Genomic DNA, 22478 nt, shown 5'->3' on the forward strand with positions numbered 1-22478 from the left:
ACAAATATAGATCATTTGGAAAACATTTCGATGAGAATGTGTTACAGTGCTCACAGTGCATGTGGACTTTACATTTGGTGCGTTACATTAAGGAAAAATCTCTTAACTGGGCACTGAAGACATCTATACAATAATACTTCATGCAGCAGTTATTTCTTACCTCCCAACTTTTGCAAAACAGTAAGGCTATGTGCCCACAATGTGTGTTTGGTGTGTCTTTGCTGCATGATTTCTTTACCTAAAAAATGCAATGTTACAGTTCTAGCAAAGTAGATGGGATTTATAGAAGTCTCATGGCCACTGTGATTCTTTTTTACTCAGTGTAAACTGATTTGTGGTGCTTTTCAAATCTACAACATGTCAGTTTCTCTTGGCGGTACGTTGAGTTTTATGGGCCCGGGCAAAATTTGGCCATGCCCTGACTACACCCATTTATCATTTCTTTCGTGGCAGGAGGAGTTGTCAAATTAGGTAGGAGGCAGCATGGTGGTAGCGAGGGTCCTTCATCAAACCAACCGGGAGAGTTGGGTGTAGACCCAAATGTGGGACTGTCCCATTGTATCAGGACAGTTGGAGCTTATGGATTTTTGTTCAATCAGTCATAGCAGCCATAACTTATTTTTACGTAAGTTTCACTATGTAAGCTCTTGCATTTTTGTGATTGTAAGGCCGTATTAACACATTGTATAAATACTGTGGGATTTTCAGCAGGAATCTTTTCTCGTTATTGCATTTTTGCAGCATTTTAATGTGTTTTCCTTCATATTTGATTAATTTCTCATGTGGATTTGAAGCAGCATTGTTTATGTTTTTTGAAGCACAGAAAAGCTTTGACTCTTCACTTAAAAAAGCAACTACGCTTTTTTTAACCAAAATCTTTACGTTCAACTGCATCTTAACAAACACAGTAAGCAGGAGTTTTCATGTATTTACGGTATATCCACTTTGCCTGGACAGTTAAACACAGCAGAAAAAAACACAGCATTTACACTACATTCGGAAACTGCATGTCCCAGCAAAGTGGATGTGGATTCATGAAAACTCCTGCCCACTGTGCTTCTATTAATGCTGTTAAGCTGGGAGGTTTTGGTGCATTTATTCTCTCTATAAGCTTCTATGTGGAACATAAAAAACCCCATGTATAACGAATGCAGAATCAAAACTTTACTGTATTATTAAAAAAGTAATTAAAAACTGTTTCAAATCTGTACCAAAAATACATGAAGTAAGGGGGGAAAGGCATAAAAAATGCAGTAAAGACTCAATATCAATGAAGATTGTTATGGACGCCCGCAGAAAATGTGCAGATGAAAAAACAGCGTAAATGCAGCTTTTTGTCTGCTGTGTGTGAATACAGTCTCAGTGCTGAGTCCATTACATTTTTTGGGTTTAATGAAGAAAGAAAACAATTGCCCCATTTTTTTTATGCCATTTACCAATTACCATAAATAATATGATCACTATTGTGCAGGTTATTACAGTTACAGGGATACCAAATATATCTCTGTTATTTTTCTACTTTATGCTATAATTTGTGATCTAATATACAGGTACATAGAAATGCACTGGTTTATAGAGATGTATCTCTATGTAAGGGTAAGTTCACACAGTGCGTTTTTCGCAGCGTTTTTGCGCAGTTTTCGGGTGCGTTTTTGCTCAGAAAACTGCTTGACTTTGCTTCCCCAGCAAAGTCTATGAGTTTTCATTTTTGCTGTCTGCACACAGTGTTTTTTTTCAGCTGCGTTTTTGTGGTGCCACAAAAACGCAGCATGTCAATTATTCCCGCGTTTTTCACTGCGCTTTTCATCCATTGAGTGCAATGGGATGTTGAAAGACGCATTGAGAAACGCAAATAGCTGCGTTTTGGTGCGTTTTGGTGCGTTTCTAAGACCAAAAACGCAGCTATAAACGCAGGAGGTGGGTAGTAAAGTGACATGTACAGGAAGAGGATTCCTTCACGCTCCAGTAAATACAGAAGCGTGAATCCTCCCGGTACCGTCACCGCCGCGTCCACCTCCAGTCCTGTGCATGTCAGCTGCCGTGCGGCGCCATGTCTGGGTGGGAGGTGGAAGCGGCTACGAAAACAAAAGTTAACAGTAGAAAAAAAAAAAATTCATACTCACCTGTCTACAGGGTCCCGGTGCCATGCCCGCTCCCATCTCCTCTCACGGTACCGCCACCCCCGCTCCGGCTGTGTGCAGACGGCCGGGACACCTCCGATGGATACAGGACCTGGCGATGGATCACCTGATGCAGTCACCTGACGCAGCAGGTGATCATAAATATCGCGGTGACGCGGGCGCCCGGCCGGTTTAAGCTATCAGCGGATGCGTCAGGAGACTTCATCCCTGATTACCGGCAGCTGCTGCAGCGATCGGACGGGATCAGACTCCTCCAATCGCTCCAGGAGCTGCCGGTAATCAGCACATAAGTGAGTTTTTTTTTTTTTCTTTTGCACAGATGCATCTGCTGATTGTATAAACGGCTTTTATACAATCAGCTGATGTGTGATGTGCTTCAGCCCCTAGAACCTGACACATCATCTGATCGCTTTGCCTTCCAGCAAACCGATCAGATGATATTGGATCCGGATTGGACGGCGCGGGACCCTTGACCCAGGATTACTGCGGAGGGGGGTTCTTTATTTCAATAAAGATGGAGTCACTAATTGTGTTGTGTTTTATTTCTAATAAAAATATTTTTCTGTGTGTTGTTTTTTTTTTATCTTTACTAGAAATTCATGGTGGCCATGTCTAATATTGGCGTGACATCATGAATTTCGGGCTTAGGGCCAGCTGATAATATACAGCTAACCCTAACTCCATTATTACCCAGCGAGCCACCCGGCATCAGGGCAGCTGGAAGAGTTGGATACAGCGCCAGAAGATGGCGCTTCTATGAAAGCGCCATTTTCTGGGGTGGCTGCGGGACTGCAATTCACAGCGGGGGTGCCCAGAAAGCATGGGCACCCTGCACTGTGGATTCCAATCCCCAGCTGCCTAGTTGTACCCGGCTGGACTCAAAAATTGGGCGAAGCTCACGTCATTTTATTTTTTAAATTATTTCATGAAATTCATGAAATAATTAAAAAAAAAAAGGGCTTCCCTATATTTTTGGTTCCCAGCCGGGTACAAATAGGCAGCTGGGGGCAGCCTGTACCTGCCTGCTGTACCCGGCTAGCATACAAAAATATGGCGAAGCCCACGTCATTTTTTTTTGTTTGGGGGGGCAAAGAAATCCTGCATACAGTCCTGGAAGGAGGATGCTGAGCCTTGTAGTTCGACAGCTGCTGTCTGCTCTCCTGCATACACTATTGGATGGAGGATGCTGAGCCTTGTAGATCTGCTCCCCCTGACTCTCCCTCAAGCATACAGTCCTGGATGGAGCATGCTGAGCCTTGTAGTTCTGCAGCTGCTGTCTGCTCTCCTGCATACACTATTGGATGGAGTATGCTGAGCCTTGTAATTCTGCAGCTGTCTGCTCTTCTGCATACACTAGTGGAGAATGAAGAACACATTGAAGAAGGAAATGACATCAGACCTTTTTTTTTTGTTCACTGATAAAAAACGCATAAAGACGCAGTGAGCAAAAACGCAGCAAAACGTAGCAAAAAACGCACCAAATCGCGGCAAAACACGTGCGTTTTTGGCCGCGTTTTTTTGACGCAAGTGCGTTTTTGTGCGTTTTTTGCCGCAAAAAACGCACAAAAACGCAGCGTCAAAAAAACGCAGTGTGTGAACCTAGCCTAACAGTTCAATTTGCTTGTAATTTAGGAGAATACAGTGTACAACTCCCAAAGTTGTTAGTACAGGTTGTGGCTCACAGTTGGGTTGCAGATGCCTCCAAGGATAAAGGTTGGGTTGGGAGATACGGTAAAATCCTGGGGAAACCAGATCTGAAGAAAAGAGAACAATCAGTTATTTAATTCAATGTCAGTGTGTAGACAGCAGAAAGATGCTGATCCTGCTCCACAAGTCAGGGGAGCAGGAGGAAGTGACTAATTGGAAGTTGGGACTTTGTCATAACCTCCGAAGAGCGAGAAGGCTTCTCCAAATTGGGACAGTCCCACTGGAGCCGGGATGGTTGGAAGCTATCATTATTTTCTTATGGTTCCGATAATCTCAAGATTATTTAGTCAGTGCAATAGTACCCAAATACTGAAATACTGAAAAATGGCCACCTTACTACTAATATTTAGAGAAAAAAAAATGAGCTGGAGCATAAGTTGGTACATGTGCAACATAGGAGCACATTCACACTGTGGCCATTTCACAGAGAAAACCCACGGGAAAAACACAAAATGAGCATATAACCTATAATACGTAAATAGTAGTAGTACATGTAAATAACATAGGGTGTTTGGTTAATACTGTTTGATCAAAAAGTGTAACAGCCATCCCACTGGGACAAGGTGTGCCCATGCGCAGACAGTGCTACTCTAGTATTAAAACCTTACCTTGCATCTGTGACATCGATGTGAATAAGGGCCCACCTGTAGCTGCCTGTCCATGGGAAGCTATATAGATAAAATACATAGCTCAGAAAGAGGGACCACGCCCCCATTTACCCATTTACACAGAATAAAAAAAATACAGAAAAACCCATATAGCTTTCAATGGAAAGGTGGCTGCAGTTGGACTCTTTACATCCCTGTCCTTATTCACATTCATATCACTGCCACAAGTTAAGTTTTTCATACTAGTATAAGACCGTCCCAACTAGGTAAACCTTGTCGATGTGAGATGGCTTTCATGCTTTTTAATCAAACAGTTTGAACCAAGTACCCAATGTTATTTATATGTACTAATAATATTTACTTGTTTAGTAATATTTTGAGTAAACATCAATTCATCTGACATACAGTGACAAGCAAAAGGATAACAATATTTGAACTTTTGAATTTAGGCTACATATCTCACCATTCACTATGTCTTTGAGCATGAGACTACCTTTATTTTATATACAATAATCTTGGCTATCTCATGCATATATTTGATTTATAACTATTTAGCATATGATTAATTATGCAGATTCTTGATGTTACTCCATTATTACGGTTTTGCTCCTGGTGTTTGAATTTTATTTTCTTCCTGTAGACTACAAATTACAACTGTTATCCCATTCCCTAATAGCTCAAGTGTGTTATTAGGCTGATTCCAAAGTAAAAGGATACAGGTTCTGACACGCCCACGGGGTCAAGGGGTTACTCGTTACTGGGTTGCGGTGCTTCTGCTGGGTCCCCACGGTGGCCTTGTCCGGTTCCTTGACCCCGGCAGTGTCACTCAAGATGATTATGGTGATGATGGGGATAGTTGTTCCACGTCACCTGTGGTGTGCGGCCAATATTAGCCGCCGCTGCGGGTGCTTTCTCTGCTGGAGCGGATGACATCACAGCTCAGATGTTGCAGCTCTCCACAGGTAGAGATAGGCCCCAGGGAGGATGTTGGAGGTAGTAGTCTCTCAGTCGCTTACAGTGCTGTGGCGCGATGGTGAGGGTGTGGGTGAGGGTGTCGGCAGTAATGGGACAACACAGGCGGTGCAGTTCAATGTCTTTTTAATCACTGGTCACACACTGTCGTTGGAGCACCGGGTTATGCCGTGATGGGCCTCAGCTGATCCCGGATACTTCGGTGGTCGAGTCCGGTGTTTCCTTCTGTGCATCACCTTTTGATGGTTTCCCTCCACCCCCAGCTCCTGGGCCGTGGAATGGGTCACGGGTGCTTTCTGCCCTCCCTGCAAACCCTAGAATTCCCCTTCTTTTCCTAAGACCCCGGATCGAGCCTCCAAGCTCCAGACCATGGGCCCCAAACTGTTCATTTCTATGCCTTCTCCTTTCCTCCTGAATGCAACCTCATACGACACTGTCCGGTGCTGACTGACTATTATGTGTAAGATGGCTGCTAACTTCCCAGGTGGGTGCCCCGCCTCCCGGGCTCCTGAACTAGTAGGCATGAGCTCCCATACCTCGTGATGGCCACCCCAGCACCTACCCTAGCCCGGTCCCAGTGACATAACCCCCGTGTTATGTGTTCGTTGAGTGTGGTTGTGGTTGTTACCGGTGACGACCTCCTCCGTATCCACGATGAATACTGCACCTCAGGTGAGGTACAGTACACTGTGGCACCAAATTGAGGAACAGTCATGAAGAAGTTTTCCCAAGAAAAGAGAAACAGCATCATCCAGCTCATTGATAGTCATCTCTCGGCTAAGAAAATTGCCAAACTGCATCATGTGAGTGCCATGACAGTTGGAAGAATACGAAATATAATCCGTCCATCCACTCAAAAGCCAAGAGGCGGACGTTCATGCAGAATATCAGAGTCAACATGTCGGCTCATGAAAAGGTCTATCAATTCTGAAGTGACAAACACAACAGTAGAGGTGGCTCATATACTTCGTAATAGTGAGATCACAGACATCCATGTAAGCACCGTATGAGGCACATTACACAAGTCTGGAATGGTGGCCCAAAAAAGGTGAAGAAGCTTCGACTTCAATGTTATCATAAGAAGCGGCAGCTTGAGTTTGCAAAAAAAAAAAGTGAACAGTGGAAGATTGTAAACAGGTGAATTGGAGTGATGAGATGAATGACAGTAGACTAGGCTCTGATGGGTGCAAATGGGTCTGGAAAAAACAAGGGAAAAAGGAGTAATGGATCAAAAAATTTACGGAACTGTCAAGTTCGGTGGAGGAAGTCTGATGATAAGGGGTTGTTTCACAGCCAAAAGCGTTGGATACTTTATCAGGATCAATGGCAGTCATAATGCTGAGCTATATGTGAGTATCCTACAAGATAAGTTACTTTATACACTGGAGTACGAATATGAAAAGGATGAGATAGTGTTCCAACAGGACCAACACCCGAAGCATACGTCGAGATTGGCAAAGAAATTGTTCATTTACAAGGAAATAGAGGTGGTGCATTGGCCCCCACAGTCCCCAGACCTCAAACCAATCAAACGCTTGTGGGTAGGATTGAAGAAAAAGCTGTATACATACCAAAGAGGGTCGTCCAGTTTGCACCAGCATTGGAAATGTGTGAATGAGACCTGGGATTAGATATTGGGTCAAGACCTGTTTGAATATGATCATAAGCATGCCCAGAAGGATTCAGGCAGTTTTGAAAGGAAAAGGTGGATTTACAAAATACTAACAAAGTAATACAATTTTAAATTTAGATTTTTAAGGGCAAAACAGTAACAATGCAGTGATATGACGAGAATTTGGATAATTAATCATATTTAAATAGTTGCAAGTCACATTTATGTATGAGATAGCCAAGATGATTATCTATACAATGAAGGTAGTCTCATGCTCAAAGCTGTAGTAGGTGGTGAAATATGGAGACTGAAAGTCAAAAATTCAAAACATTGTTGCCCTTTTTTTTTTGGCAGAGTATGAGGTATTTAAGATATGAACGTCTGTGTTTTATTATAAACTTTACACTGTATTATACATGTGGAAGAGGGGGGTCTTTAATCTGGAGACTTTTTATCCATAAATAAATAACAATTTTATTCCTATAATGTTAGTATTAATATCAATTACCCCTTTCTTTGTTCTTTTGTACATTTGATCTTCTGATTTTCATGTAATATAATATAATCACCCTTTGATGTTTTCAATTCTATTTATTTCTTATTGGCTTAACAAAGGTAAGATACATTAGAAAGGAAAAAAAACCAAACAACAAAGATGTTTTTGATTGTGAAGTGCACAATAATATTTTTATAGTTGTGACAGTACCATTACAAGGCCTTGGAATAATGAGTAATAACAATATCTGACCTGCTTTTACAGCAATTGTGTCTCCTCTCAAAATATAATATTGTGCAGCATTCAACAGTGATTCCTTGGAATGGCCAGGGTATATTATTCCGAGAGCTAACCAACTATTAGTGTCTAGCGAGTAGTTAACTATTCGTACTCGCTATACTGTTAGCTACTTGCATATTCGTTACAATTAGCGGGTGCAATGTAAGTCAATGGGAAATACTCGCCAAGTAATGAGTAACCCGGAAGTTGTACTATTTACTACTCACACGAATAGTACGGCTTTCAGGTTACTCTCTACTTAGCGATTATTTCCCATTGACTTACATTGCACCCGCTACTCGTAACGAACATGTGAGTAGCGGACAGTACTCGCTAACATCATAGCGAGTACGAATAGTCAACTACTCGCTCAACAATAGCCACCATCTATCAAGCTGGAATTGTAATATTATTAAATAGTTAAATGGATAGAAATTGAAAGCTAGTGGCAAGAGATTAAGTTTTAGCGGTTGTTTTCTACTAGACCTTTGGGGCTTATGGCAGAGCCTTAGCCCAGCACAGTATACCTTGGTACTTACTCTGATGGTACACGCCAACCCTGCAACTGTGTCAAACTGGCTGCTAAACTAAGAAGGGTGTCCCATGAGTTGTAATAGCTGAAAAGATACAAATTAATATGCACTTTTCTAATTTCTAATATACATTTCCTGTAGAGGTCATGGATAAAGGCTTTCTCATTATTAAATAATACATTGAAGAAAAAAAGTTAAAAAAAAACATTCTGAAATGTTTTGAAACGTTTTTAGACATAGCAGGTGATGGTTTTTGTTTTGTTTAATTATAGGTATTCATTGAGTATAAGCATAATACTGTATGTAATGGAATATTTCTTTTTTTTGCAGTAAACTTTAATCATTTCGAAATTTTAAGAGCTATTGGAAAAGGAAGCTTTGGAAAGGTAGGCTGCTTCAATAAGATTCTTATTACAGTTTACATGGTGTAAATGGCATAAAATGCAATTAATGTTTTAATCACACACATTTTATAAATGCTTCTACTGAAGGTAGAATTTGCACCTTAGGCCTCTTTTACACGTCTGTGAAAATCATGCACGTGTTTCACGGACGTGTCAAAGGTACGTATTGCCCTCGGTGTGCTGTGTGCATGGCCTATATGTGTTCTCCGTGTGTTATCTGTGATAACACAAGGAGAACGGGAACTTTCTACTCACCTGTCCCTGGCGTCGCTGTCCGTGATGCTGATCTTCGGTCTCCGGTCCTGCCGACTCCCCGCTGCTGCTGCTTCCGGCCGCAGTGAAGTGAATATTCAATTAGCATAATGAGCGGCGGTCGGCAGCAAGTGACAGCAGCGGCAGAGACTGGAGGGCTGGAGAAGGTGAGTAATGTTTTTTTTTTTTCTCGTAGACACATGTCTTTTCTCCGGTGGGTGTCACATGGAACACATCCGTGTGGTCCATGTGTGTTACATGTGACCCGGTTGCGTTCCGTGTGACACCCGTGATGCCAGAGATAAAACTGACATGGCGTGAGAAACAAACGGACACACGTATGTACGGAACGGACACACGTTCCGTGCGAAAATACATACGTGTGTCCAACGCCATAGGAAGACATAGGTCTACGTGTGTACGTGTCTCCTATACATGAGGAAATGGATCATACACGTACCAGAGGCACGTACGTGTGAAAGAGGCCTTAAGCAAAGGTCCAAAAGGAACTTATCAGATGATTCATGCTGTCCAACAGCAAAGATAACTCTACAATAGCTGCTTAGCCACTACAAAACTGGGTGGGCAAAGTGTGAGCAGCCTCTCCTTAATTCATCATCCTTGCATTTTCCAGTATTAGATCAGAAAGACAGGGTGGATAGTAGTGTGAGCAGCGTCTTCATACCTCAGCACCCCTTGTACATCTAGACAGATAGACTTGGTGGGCAAAAGTGTAAGTGACCTCTTCATACCTCAGCACTCTGGTATCTCCAGTAATACATCAGAAAGACAGGCTAAATAGCAGTGTGAGCAGCCTCTTCTTACCTCAGCACACCTGATATCTCTAGTATTTGATCAGAAAGACAGGATGGTCAGCAGTGTGAGAACTCTCTTCTTGCCTCAAAACCTGTATCATCTCCATAATTGGATCAGAAAGACAGACTGGACAGCAGTGTGAGCAGCATCGTCTTGTGCCAACAACCCTGATATTTCCAGTATTAGTTCAGAAAGACAGGGGGGAAAGCAGTGTTAGTAGCTACTTTACTCTTTGGCACAACTAAAATTTCTAGTATTAGATCCAAAAGACAGTGTGGACAGCAGTGTAAATATCCTCTTTTTACATCAGCACTAGAGATAAGTGAATCCAAAGTTCGGTGTTCGATGTTCATACCAAACACGGGCTTTACAAAAAAAAACAGAGTTTAGAGTTCGGATGTTTTATGTATGAACACCACTTGAGCGAGCATCTCTGTGCTCAGGTATGCTTTGTGCTCAGCCCAGTGCGGGCCATTTGTAGTGTTTGAACGGCTCACACATGGGGTAAAAACAGCATGATCGTATGTAGTGTGCACCCCCCCAAAAAAAAGTGGAAAAACCCACCCACCCGCTTCCAGAAGTGTTCTGTTTATAGCTGGTTGCATGTGGGTGGAGACCAGGACTGCCCAATTAGTGACGTCAATGAGCCCGCTCATCTCTACTCAGCACCCCTGGTATCTCTAGTATTAGGTCAGATGGGACAGGACCAATCTTCTGACTGCACATTCTCCCTGGCAGCTGTATTATTTCTGGTAGTGTATAAAGAACACAGACATTTTAAGGATCTACAGTGAATATCTTTCTAGATAAAACAATTGTGATTTGCTAATTAAAGGGTTTCATAAATAATTTATATTTGTCAATTTATTTATTTTTTATTAATTAGATTTTTTTTTCTATTCCCATAGAATGCTATCAAATTAGAATCCTTAAAAGTCCAATAATATGTTTGAAATCTGTAGAGTAATGTTTTCTTCCTTATCAGGTGTGCATTGTTCAGAAAAATGATACAAAGAAAATGTACGCAATGAAATACATGAACAAACAGAAGTGTGTGGAGCGCAATGAAGTGAGGAATGTGTTTAAAGAACTGCAGATCATGCAAGGACTGGAGCATCCTTTTCTAGTCAACCTCTGGTGAGTAATTTATAAGTTGCTTGCTCTGTGGTCAATGACACAGTTAAGACATAGAAATCTGAATCCTTGAACAAAGTTACTGATTGTGTGCATAGTTGTCCCAGAGAGTTTTGCACAAACTTCACCGACAGTCATTGCTGTGTCATGGCTGTGTCATGGCTGTGTCAAGCTCTCTTCACATTACAGATTCTGACACTCTGCCCAATAGTTTCTCTGGTGTCTGGGATCAACACAGGCAGACTCCGGCGTTTACCTGCTGTGCGCTGATTCATAGGCAGTTTAACGGGAGTTAATCTCTGCTGCTTTGCTTGTTAGGTTCCTTTGATCACATGTTTTGGGGAGGCCTGTCACATCTGCTCCCCTTCTATTTAAGCTGGATGAAATCTTCTACCCATGCCAGCTATAGTTTCTATGTTGGTCTGTGAGTTGTGGTTTCCCAGGTTCTCCGATGAAGATTGTGCTATTTGCTTGTTGCGGTTGTGAAAGTTTACTGCTGTTGTTTTGCAGCTTCCTACCTCTTCTTGTGTTTCCTCCTGAATCTCTTATTATCTTTAGTTATGTGTATGTGCGCTGTGTGATGGAATTTTGATTTTCCCATGTCTGTCTATATATATATATATATATATATATATATATATATATATATATTAGCATTACACTCTTATCTCGTACCTCCCTGGGGAGCTCCACAAGAGCACCCATTCGGATGACATCCACAACACAGGGCCTGGAAGGAGATTCAGGCATCCCCACCATTAGGGGTATCTCTGAGAATAGGGATAGCATAAGACCCGCCAGCTTAATGACCGTAGGGATAGCTTAATGACCCTGGTTCCCCGCTCTCCCAGAGTCAACGTGACAATAGTTTTTCATGAGGTCCTTTAATTTCTAACACTGTATTAATGAACTGTTTATCGTGGAAGGCTACAAATGAAAGATACTATCAGGTGACTGTCAGCTTATCTAAAAGCAGTGAAATACAGATTGAAGTTCTCATTTGGAGAACAAATTTCTTTTATGTGCTTTGAAATATCTTCAGTGCGCCATTTCTTTGTAATATTTAGGCACTCAACTATGATACTTGAAAGAATCATGTTAAGGCAGCTCGGGCATCTCGACATCTACCTTACAAAACACCAAAAGTTATATCATTATTTCAATAACTTGTGAAATGAAGGTTCAATAACGACATTATTATTACTTGAAAAGATGATGCTGAAGAGCTTAATAACTTTCAGTGGCATTTCCATAGAATTGCGCCTTCCTACCATCTGAGCACACCATATTTACCCTGATGTGGCTAGTTTACATGCAATCTCTGTCCCATAATCTCATACTCACCTATTATCAGTGATGTATGTGACGGGGTCCTTCTCCCATATCACACAATCAACAGAGCGAGAGATGGCTGTACAATCCAAAGAACATTTATTCCAAGCAACTCAAATGGTCCGTAACATAATCCACAAAACAGAGGGTAAAATTGTCCAGTAATAGCATCAATGTCCCGGGGATCAGTCACAATCCTCCAGCAGTCCTTTTCCAGGCACATGGGGGGTTTTCACAGTCTTTCTGGCATGCTGTCCACAACCTCAGCTCTCCCAGAGGATCAATCTTCTTCCTTCTCTCTTCAAGTTCTCAAACAGACTGACTCATCCCCCCAGGTAAGCAAAGAGGTTAGGTGGATTCCAGGCCCACCTCCCCCCACACCTAGGGACAAACACTACAGGGGGTGATTACCTGCAGACAATACAATGTACACACAAGCAATACAAATAATGGACAGTGAAGCAAGCCTAAAATAGGACCCTACACAACATGATACACATTACACCATATCCCACCATCACAATGGACATGAGTTTTGAGAAGATTTTCCTACTATGAACCAAGTGTATTGACCAGAAAAATGATGTTCAGGTTAGTATGGCTGCTGCTATGGCAGACTTGTTGAATTTATTTATTACATTTATTCATTCATTTGAATAAAAAATGTGTAATATGTTTTACTCATATGAAGTGCATATTAAGGACCAAAAATAGCTAAACTGTGATACTCAAAAAATGATCATCAGTTCCAAAACACTTTTCATATGTCAATGCTGAGAAGTATGTGTGTATAGGTGTGCATACAGTATAAGGTCATGGCAAAAAGTGTTGGCACCCATGAAATTGTTCCAAAAAAATACTGCAATTACATATGTTGTGTTATATTCTAAACTTAATATTTGGTTGCACCTTTTGGAATAAATAACTACAATCAATTGATTCCTATAACCATCAACCAGCTTCTTACACCTCTCTATTGGAATTTTGTACCACTTTTCTTTTGCAAACCACTCCAGGTATTTCTTATTTGACGGGTGCCTTCTCCCAACAGCAATTTTAAGATCTCTCCACAGGTGTTCAATAGGATTTAGATCCGGACTCATTGCTGCCATTTCAGAACTCTCCTGCGCTTTATTTCCATCTATTTCTGGGTGCTTCTTGAAGTATGTTTGAGGTCATTGTCCTGCTGAAGACACATGATTTAGGACACAAACCCAGATTTCTGACACTGGGCACAACATTGTGACTCAAAATCCTTTGGTAATATTCAGATTTCATGATGCCTTGCACACAGTTAAGTTACCCAGTACCAAGAGGTAGCAAAATAACCCCAAAACATCTTTGAACCTCCATCATATTTAACTGTAGGTACTGTTATTTTCTTTATTGGCCTCATTCCGTATTTGGTAAATAGTAGAATGATCTATTTTACCAAAAAGCTTTATCTTGGTCTTATCTGTCCACAAGATGCTCTCCCAGAAGGATTTTGGATTTTGGCTTACTAACATACATTTTAGCAAACTGCAGTCTAGCTATTTTATATCTCTGTGTCAGCAGTGGTGTCAACTAGGTCCACTGCCATAGCGTTTTATTTCATTCAAAGTTAGACAACAGGTTGGGCTGACACTGATGCACTCTGAGCCTACACTACAACAACAACTTGAATTTCTTTGGAACTTTCATCAATTTTTCTCTGCCATCCAGGACCAGGGACGTTAGCTATACAGTGCCATGTGTCGTAAACCTTTTGATTATGTTGCTCACCGTGGACAAAGAAACATCAAGATCTCTGTAGATGGACTTGTGACCATGAGATTGTTGATATTAAACAACTTTAATTATCAAGTCCTCAGACAGTTTTCTTCTACTCTTTCTATTCTCCATTCTTAGTGTGACACCCAGACACACAATGCAAATATTGAGTCAACTTCTCCCCTTTTTATCTGGTTTCAGGTTGTGATTTTCATATTGCCCACAACTGCTTCTTGCCACAGGTGAGTTTGAATAAGCATCATATGCTTGAAACAGAGTTGTTCACTCAAAATTTTGGAAAGGTGTCAACAATTTTGTCTATCCCAGTTTGGGGGGTTCGTGTGAAATTATGTACAATTTGCCTTTTTTTCTGATTTTCTTTGTCGTTTCAATACACACAAAGAAAATAAACATGTCTATAGCAAAACATGTATTGCAAATGTTTTCTTGGATAAATACTTCATTTTCTGGAACAATTTCAAGGGTGTCAACACTGTATGACTATATGACTGTATGTATGACCATGACTGTATGTAACCTCTTTTTTTCTAGCAGATTTTGCTGAAAAAATTAACTGTAAAAGTATAACTGTACATAATATGGAATATGGAAGTGAAAATCTGAGATATGCACTACGTCATTGCCTTTGAAGCATTGTGATTTCAGTTCTCGGATCCTAATTAAAAGCAGTGATATAAAATAAAAGGATGAGACTTGGCAACCTTAAGAAATTAGAATGGAAAATTTATTATGGAAATGTTCCTGCCCAGACAATAATGAAACAGTGGGACATTCTCCAAAAAAATCCATTAGGGCTTCCAAGCTGAATGCTGCTTTGTTAAACAGCTTTAAAAAAAAAAAAGAAGAAAAAAAGAGAGAGAAAGAAAACTAGGAGAGTAGAAAATTGCAAAGCACACATAGGAATTCATTTTCACACATTTTAGTAATTTCAAGTTTATATCTCATATGGATTGTTATTGTTTTTTTACTGTAAAAGTGTCATGTAATCTATTTATTGTTATGGCTTAAAATATGTGCAAATTGAATCCAGAATAACTATGCAGAAATAAAAAGAATCTTTGATGCCTCAGAAGATTTCCAGGCATACCTTGGAAGGATGCCTCCAATGTACTTATTGTAACTGAACTACAGAAATATTTGGACAGTGGCACAAGGTGTCATTTTATTTTTTTACCAAAATATATTAAAGATACAGTTATATAATCAACATGGCTTAAAGTGCAGACTCTCGGCTTTGATTTGAGGGTATTCACATCCTAATTTGAGTAAGGGTTTTGAAAATTCAGCTCTTTATATATAGCTGCCTCATTTTCAAGTGTCCAAAAGTAATTATCTCAAAAGCTCTTTAATGGGTTGCATGGGCTATTCCTTCATTATTCTTCCATCAGTTATGCATGCAAAAGGTCTGGAGCTCATTCCAGGTGGGACATTTTCATTTGGAAGCTGTTGCTGTGAACCCACAATATGTGGTCAAAAGAGCTCTCAATGGAAGAGAAACAAGCCATCATTAGGCTGGAAAAAAAAGAAGAAATCCATCTGAGAGAGAGAAGAAATGTTAGGAGTGGCCAAATCAACAGTTTGGTACATTCTGGAAAAAAAGCCTACTGAGCTTGGACCCTAAAACGCCTGGGAAGCCACCGAAGACAACAGTTGTGGATGATCACAGAATCCTCTCCATGGCTAAGAAAAGCATCTGTACATCATCCACCCAAGTGAAGAACACATTCCAGGATGTAGGTGTCTCAGTATCTTAGTGCACTATAAAGAGAAGACTTAATGATAGCAAATACAGAGGTTTCACCAGAAGGCACAGGCCATTAATTAGCCTTAAAAAAAGAAAAGGACAGATTCGACTTTGTCAAAAACATCTAAAGAAGCCAGGCAGAAGTAGCTGGATGAATTCTGAAGTGTACAGGGTGAAACTTTCTGCTCAGATTCAACCAAATGCAGCAAGGTTGATTGGACGGCGCTTCACACTACAGATGGACAATGACCCAAAACATACTGTGAAAGCAACTCAGGACATTTTTTGAAGGCAAAGAAGTTAACTATTCTGCAATAGCTGATTTAATTACCAGATCTCAAACCCATTGATCTTTTCACAAACAAGCAACACTGAAGTCAGCTGCAGTGAAGGCCTTGCAAAGCATCACAAAGGAGAAAACCCAAAGTTTGGTGACGTCCATGGTTCCAGGACTCTAGGCAGTCATTGCCATCAATGGACGCTTTTCAAAGTATGAAAAATAAACATTTTATTTATGGTACGGTAAATTCGTTTAATTACTTTTGAGCCCCTGAAATGAGGAGGCTTTGTAGAAAAATGGTTGCAATTCCAAAATGTTGTACAGGATATTTTTGTTGATCCCCTTTGTTTAAAACTGAAATTCCAAACTTCAATTGCATCTCAGTTGTTTCATTTTGAATTAAAGATCGTGACATGCAGAGCCCAAATCATGAAGATTCAGTCACTGTCCAAATATTTCTGGACCTATCTGTATTTGTGTAGCACTTTGCTGAAGGCGAATGGGAAAAACCGTGCAATACAAATAATATAGAAGTCCTAAGTGTACTATGCTATTAACTTAGCATGGTAGCAGTAATTTTACTACTTGATACGTCTATGTGGCACTATACAGTTAGGTCCAGAAATATTTGGACAGTGACACAATTTTCGCGAGTTGGGCTCTGCATGCCACCACATTGGATTTGAAATGAAACCTCTACAACAGAATTCAAGTGCAGATTGTAACGTTTAATTTGAAGGTTTGAACAAAAATATCTGATAGAAATTGTAGGAATTGTACACATTTCTTTACAAACACTCCACATTTTAGGAGGTCAAAAGTAATTGGACAAATAAACCAAACCCAAACAAAATATTTTTATTTTCAATATTTTGTTGCGAATCCTTTGGAGGCAATCACTGCCTTAAGTCTGGAACCCATGGACATCACCAAACGCTGGGTTTCCTCCTTCTTAATGCTTTGCCAGGCCTTTACAGCCGCAGCCTTCAGGTCTTGCTTGTTTGTGGGTCTTTCCGTCTTAAGTCTGGATTTGAGCAAGTGAAATGCATGCTCAATTGGGTTAAGATCTGGTGATTGACTTGGCCATTGCAGAATGTTCCACTTTTTTGCACTCATGAACTCCTGGGTAGCTTTGGCTGTATGCTTGGGGTCATTGTCCATCTGTACTATGAAGCGCCGTCCGATCAACTTTGCGGCATTTGGCTGAATCTGGGCTGAAAGTATATCCCGGTACACTTCAGAATTCATCCGGCTACTCTTGTCTGCTGTTATGTCATCAATAAACACAAGTGACCAAGTGCCATTGAAAGCCATGCATGCCCATGCCATCACGTTGCCTCCACCATGTTTTACAGAGGATGTGGTGTGCCTTGGATCATGTGCCGTTCCCTTTCTTCTCCAAACTTTTTTCTTCCCATCATTCTGGTACAGGTTGATCTTGGTCTCATCTGTCCATAGAATACTTTTCCAGAACTGAGCTGGCTTCATGAGGTGTTTTTCAGCAAATTTAACTCTGGCCTGTCTATTTTTGGAATTGATGAATGGTTTGCATCTAGATGTGAACCCTTTGTATTTACTTTCATGGAGTCTTCTCTTTACTGTTGACTTAGAGACAGATACACCTACTTCACTGAGAGTGTTCTGGACTTCAGTTGATGTTGTGAACGGGTTCTTCTTCACCAAAGAAAGTATGCGGCGATCATCCACCACTGTTGTCATCCGTGGACGCCCAGGCCTTTTTGAGTTCCCAAGCTCACCAGTCAATTCTTTTTTCTCAGAATGTACCCGACTGTTGATTTTGCTACTCCAAGCATGTCTGCTATCTCTCTGATGGATTTTTTCTTTTTTTTCAGCCTCAGGATGTTCTGCTTCACCTCAATTGAGAGTTCCTTACACCGCATGTTGTCTGGTCACAGCAACAGCTTCCAAATGCAAAACCACACACCTGTAATCAACCCCAGACCTTTTAACTACTTCATTGATTACAGGTTAACGAGGGAGACGCCTTCAGAGTTAATTGCAGCCCTTAGAGTCCCTTGTCCAATTACTTTTGGTCCCTTGAAAAAGAGGAGGCTATGCATTACAGAGCTATGATTCCTAAACCCTTTCTCCCATTTGGATGTGAAAACTCTCATATTGCAGCTGGGAGTGTGCACTTTCAGCCCATATTATATATATAATTGTATTTCTGAACATGTTTTTGTAAACAGCTAAAATAACAAAACTTGTGTCACTGTCCAAATATTTCTGGACCTAACTGTATATACACACTGTGGTGCAATTTACCTCTAAGCTTCATTATGAAGAAAAATGTATACAGGATGGTACGTGAATTTTATTGGGCAACGCTTTAAAGAAAACTAGGCTATTCAATACAGCAAAAAAAAAAAAATGTCATATTGTACCAATAGCGACCAATGGAATTTCTTCTGCATATACACCAAACGTATTGTACTCAATAAGCACAATGGAAATGCAGCTTTAGGCCTCCAACACACATCCGTTAAAAACACGCACGTGCCGCGAGACACGTATTTTCCCTGCATGTTGCGTGTGGTAAGTACGTGTCTTGGGTACGTGCGGGCCACGTGTGTTCTCCATGTGCTATCCGCAATAGCACACGGAGAACCGGTAATTTGTATACTTACTTGGTCCGCGCTGCTGTCCAGGGTCCTGACCTTCGGCTCCAGCCCCGCCCACTCCCCGCTGACGCTGCTTCCAGCCGAGCAGAGGGGCGGTTATTAGTGCCCGTGACAGCACGCCCACCTCCTTTACACACTCATAACGAGCGGCGACCGGCAGGAACATTTGGCAGCAGAAGAAGCTGCGGGGCTGGTGGAGGTGAGTATATGTTTTTTTTATTTTTAAATTAATGACACGTGTTTCTCCGGCGCATGTCACACGGAACCGTATCCACACTACATCCGTGTGGTACGGGTGTGGGCCGTGTGACACCCGTGCTGCCGGAGAATACGTGGACATGTCAGCGTGAGAAAATCAGGGACGAACGTAAGTACGGAACGGATACACGTTCCATTCCAAAATACTTACGTGTGTCCAAGCAATAATGAAAACATAGGTCCACGTGTCTCCGAGCTGCCGGTACATGAAAAAACTGCCAAACATGTACCGGCAGCACGGATTTGTGTCTTAGGCCTTAGGCTGGGTTCACAGAAGTATGTTTGATATACAGACCACAATGCCTGAACTGATTGCTCGTCTCCAGACCCAAAGTTGTGGCCACTTTAGGCACATATGTGGCTATAAGTTCGGGTCGGGAGAGCCACTGCCAGACTGGCATTGCATTCCTTATACCGACCATGAAATTCTTTTATAAACCCAATTTTTGGAGATACAGTTTTGTAAACAAGAATTATCTGTTTGTATCCCCTGAAAAAAAACTCAGACTAATTCCACTGCAAAGCTTTTTGCGGCCTTGTGCCACTTTCAATAAGGAAATGGAATAACTGGCAGTGTGTGAAAATTAAATGCAGCAATGAATAGACTGAGCGATCAAGATTTACATTGTAATCAGTCAATGTTATTGTCTGGCATGAGTTTCCTTTCCAGCTGAATATTTCTCTAAGGAGAGCAGGGTCTAACTTAGTCACTTAGGGACACAAGATTAATATGTAGGAGCCTTACACACCTGCTCCTAATGCGGAGCATTACGTTTAGAGCACTGCAGCGGCTTCTGTTCTTTTTCTAGGATAATACATTAAGAAGGTAACTGTTTTTCAACAAGCAACAAAAATACAATGCAATGCCAAGATGATGGCGATCTACCAAGTGTGAATGTTGCAACATGTACAGTGGTGTGAAAAAGTGTTTGCCATTTCTTATACTTTTGTAGCTTTGTCACACTTTAAGGGCTATTCCCATCTTCAACATCCCATCCAATATGTAGTAGATGAAATAATAATATTAGCAAATACCTCCAATTAGAAATGTAGAATATTTCTCCTGATTCACTATGTCACTTACCTCATGTTCAGGGCATTACAAGACCTTAGGTATCCATGGTTATGACCACGCATATAATCATAGTTAGTTATTTAGTTCTCGTGGTCATAACCATGGATACCTAAGGTCCTGAAATGTCCTGAATATGAGGTAAGCAACATAGTGAACCAGGAGAAATATACTACATTTCTAATTGGAAGTATCTGCTAATATTACTTTTACACCTACTACATATTGGGATAGGATCATGAAGATGGGAATAGCCCTTTAAATGTTTCAGACTACCAAACAAATTTAAATATTAGACAAAGATAACACAAGTAAACACAAAATTCAGGTTATCTATGAAGGTTTTTATTATTAAGAAAAAAATAAATTCAAACCTACAGGGCCTTGCGTGAAAATGTAATTGCCTCCCCCTCATGCACATTTAAAGAATAAATTACCTACGGTTTATTACATCTTTGGGAAGCTGAGTTCAATTTCCCTTGCCACACCCAAGCCTGATTAGTTCCACATCTCTTTTCAATGAAGAAATCACTTAAATAGGACCTGCCTGACTAAGTGACGAAGACCAAAAGATCCTCAAAGCTAGATATCATGTCGCAATCCAAAGACATTCAGGAGCAAATGAGAAACAAAGTAATTGAGATCTATCAGTCTGGAAGAGGTTCTAAAGCCATGTCTAAAGCTTTGGGACTCCAGCAAACAACAACTGGCGAAAACATGAAACAGTGATGAACCTTCCGAGGATTGACCGGCCAACCAAACTTACCCCAAGAGCGCAGCAACAACATGTCAAAGAGGTCACAAAAGACCCTCACAACAACATTCGAAGACCTGCAGGCCTCTCCCTTTCCTCAGTTAAGATCAGTGTTCATGCTTCCTCCATAAGAAAGAGACTGGGTAAAAATGTCCTACATTGAAAATTTTCCAAGATAAAAACCACTGCTGAGCAAAAAGGACATAAAGGCACGTCTCAGTTTTGCCAGAAGACATCTTGATGATCCCCAAGATTTTTGGGAAAATACTCTGTGGACTGGCAAGACAAAAGTTGAACTTTTTGGAAGGTGTACAGTACTGTATGTCCCATTACATCTAGCATATAAGTATCACTGTATTTTAGAAAAGGAACATTGTATCAACAGTATAATAGGGTGGCAATAGTGCTATGGGCTATAGCTGTTTTGCTCCTTCGGGACCTGGAAGACTTGCTGTGGTAAATGGACCTACAAATTGTGCTGTCTACTAAAATACCCTGAAGGAGAATTATCCGTCCATCTGTTCATTACCTCACGCTGAAGCGCAATTGGGTTATGCAGCAGGACAATAATCCAAGACACACCCATAAATCTACCCCTTAATTAAAATAAAATTAAGACTTTGGCGTTGCCTAGTCAAAGTACTGAACTTAATCTGTTTGAGATGCTGTGGCATGACCTTAAAAAGGCGATTCATGCTCGGAAACCCTTCAATGTGGCTGAATTACAACAATTCTGCAAAGATGAATGGGCCAGAATTCAACAAGAGTGTTGTAAATGACTGATTGCCAGTTATCGCAAACGCTTGATTGCAGTTAAGTTGCTGCTAAGGGTGGCCAAACCAGTTATTAGGTTTAGGGGGCAATCACTTATTCACACAGGGCCCTGTAGGTTTGGTTATTTTTCCTTTAAAAATAAAGACCTTCATTTATAAACTGCATTTTGTGTTGACTTGTGTTATCGTTGTCTAATATTTAAATTTGTTTGGTTATATGAAACATTTAAGTGTGACAAACATGCAAAAGAAAAATGAATCAGGAAGGGGGCAAACACTTTTTCACACTACTGTAAATATATAAAACATTGTAAACACATCTTATTAGACAGTCACTATTTATTGCTAGAGTCGGAGCAAATATTCAGTTAAAATCTCTGGCACTGTATCTACATACCTTTTCAAGCCTAAGTAGCTGCCTCTTGCCCAGCAATGACCCTCATAGTGTAACATGGTGCATGGCGGTAACCAGTATGGAGTCCTTTTTTTTTTCCGAGAGCAACTACTTGGTTAGGATTCTTACTTGGTTAGAACCCTGGAACCACAACCAATTGAGTCTTTTTTCTAACTCGGCACCAATCCTTCGGGTTAATTTAGCCCATATTAGTAAGGACCCTCAAGCCAACACAACATAGCACAGTTCATCCCTTTAAGGGTAGTGCTATACATGAAGAGCACAGTCCATTGTTCCCCCATCAGTCCTTATGACGAGGACACTGTTCTTTTACCTCCCTCCTGTCCATAAGACAGGCCCAGAGTTTCTTAGAAGTAATGTCCATACTGGATTGGGCCCACTCCTTTGCGGAGGTAGTACAACTCTATTGCAGCTTCATCATCTCTCAATCCATCAATCCAACAGGGGACTGCGCAGCGAGCGCAACAAAACTGGGGAGGTA

General features: G+C 40.9%; 1 protein-coding gene across 1 annotated transcript in view; it reads left to right on the plus strand.

Moving 5' to 3' along the window:
- Positions 1–22478, plus strand: part of STK32A (serine/threonine kinase 32A) — a 374739-nt gene that overhangs the window by 110776 nt on the left and 241485 nt on the right. Inside the window, exons 3-4 of the mRNA XM_075342342.1 lie at positions 8679–8734; positions 10806–10957. Coding sequence (XP_075198457.1) covers positions 8679–8734; positions 10806–10957 — 208 coding nt within the window. The remainder of the gene's footprint in view (positions 1–8678; positions 8735–10805; positions 10958–22478) is intronic.

This window comes from Anomaloglossus baeobatrachus, chromosome 4 (genome assembly GCF_048569485.1).
Source record: "Anomaloglossus baeobatrachus isolate aAnoBae1 chromosome 4, aAnoBae1.hap1, whole genome shotgun sequence".
In the NCBI taxonomy this organism is placed as follows: Eukaryota; Metazoa; Chordata; class Amphibia; order Anura; family Aromobatidae; genus Anomaloglossus; species Anomaloglossus baeobatrachus.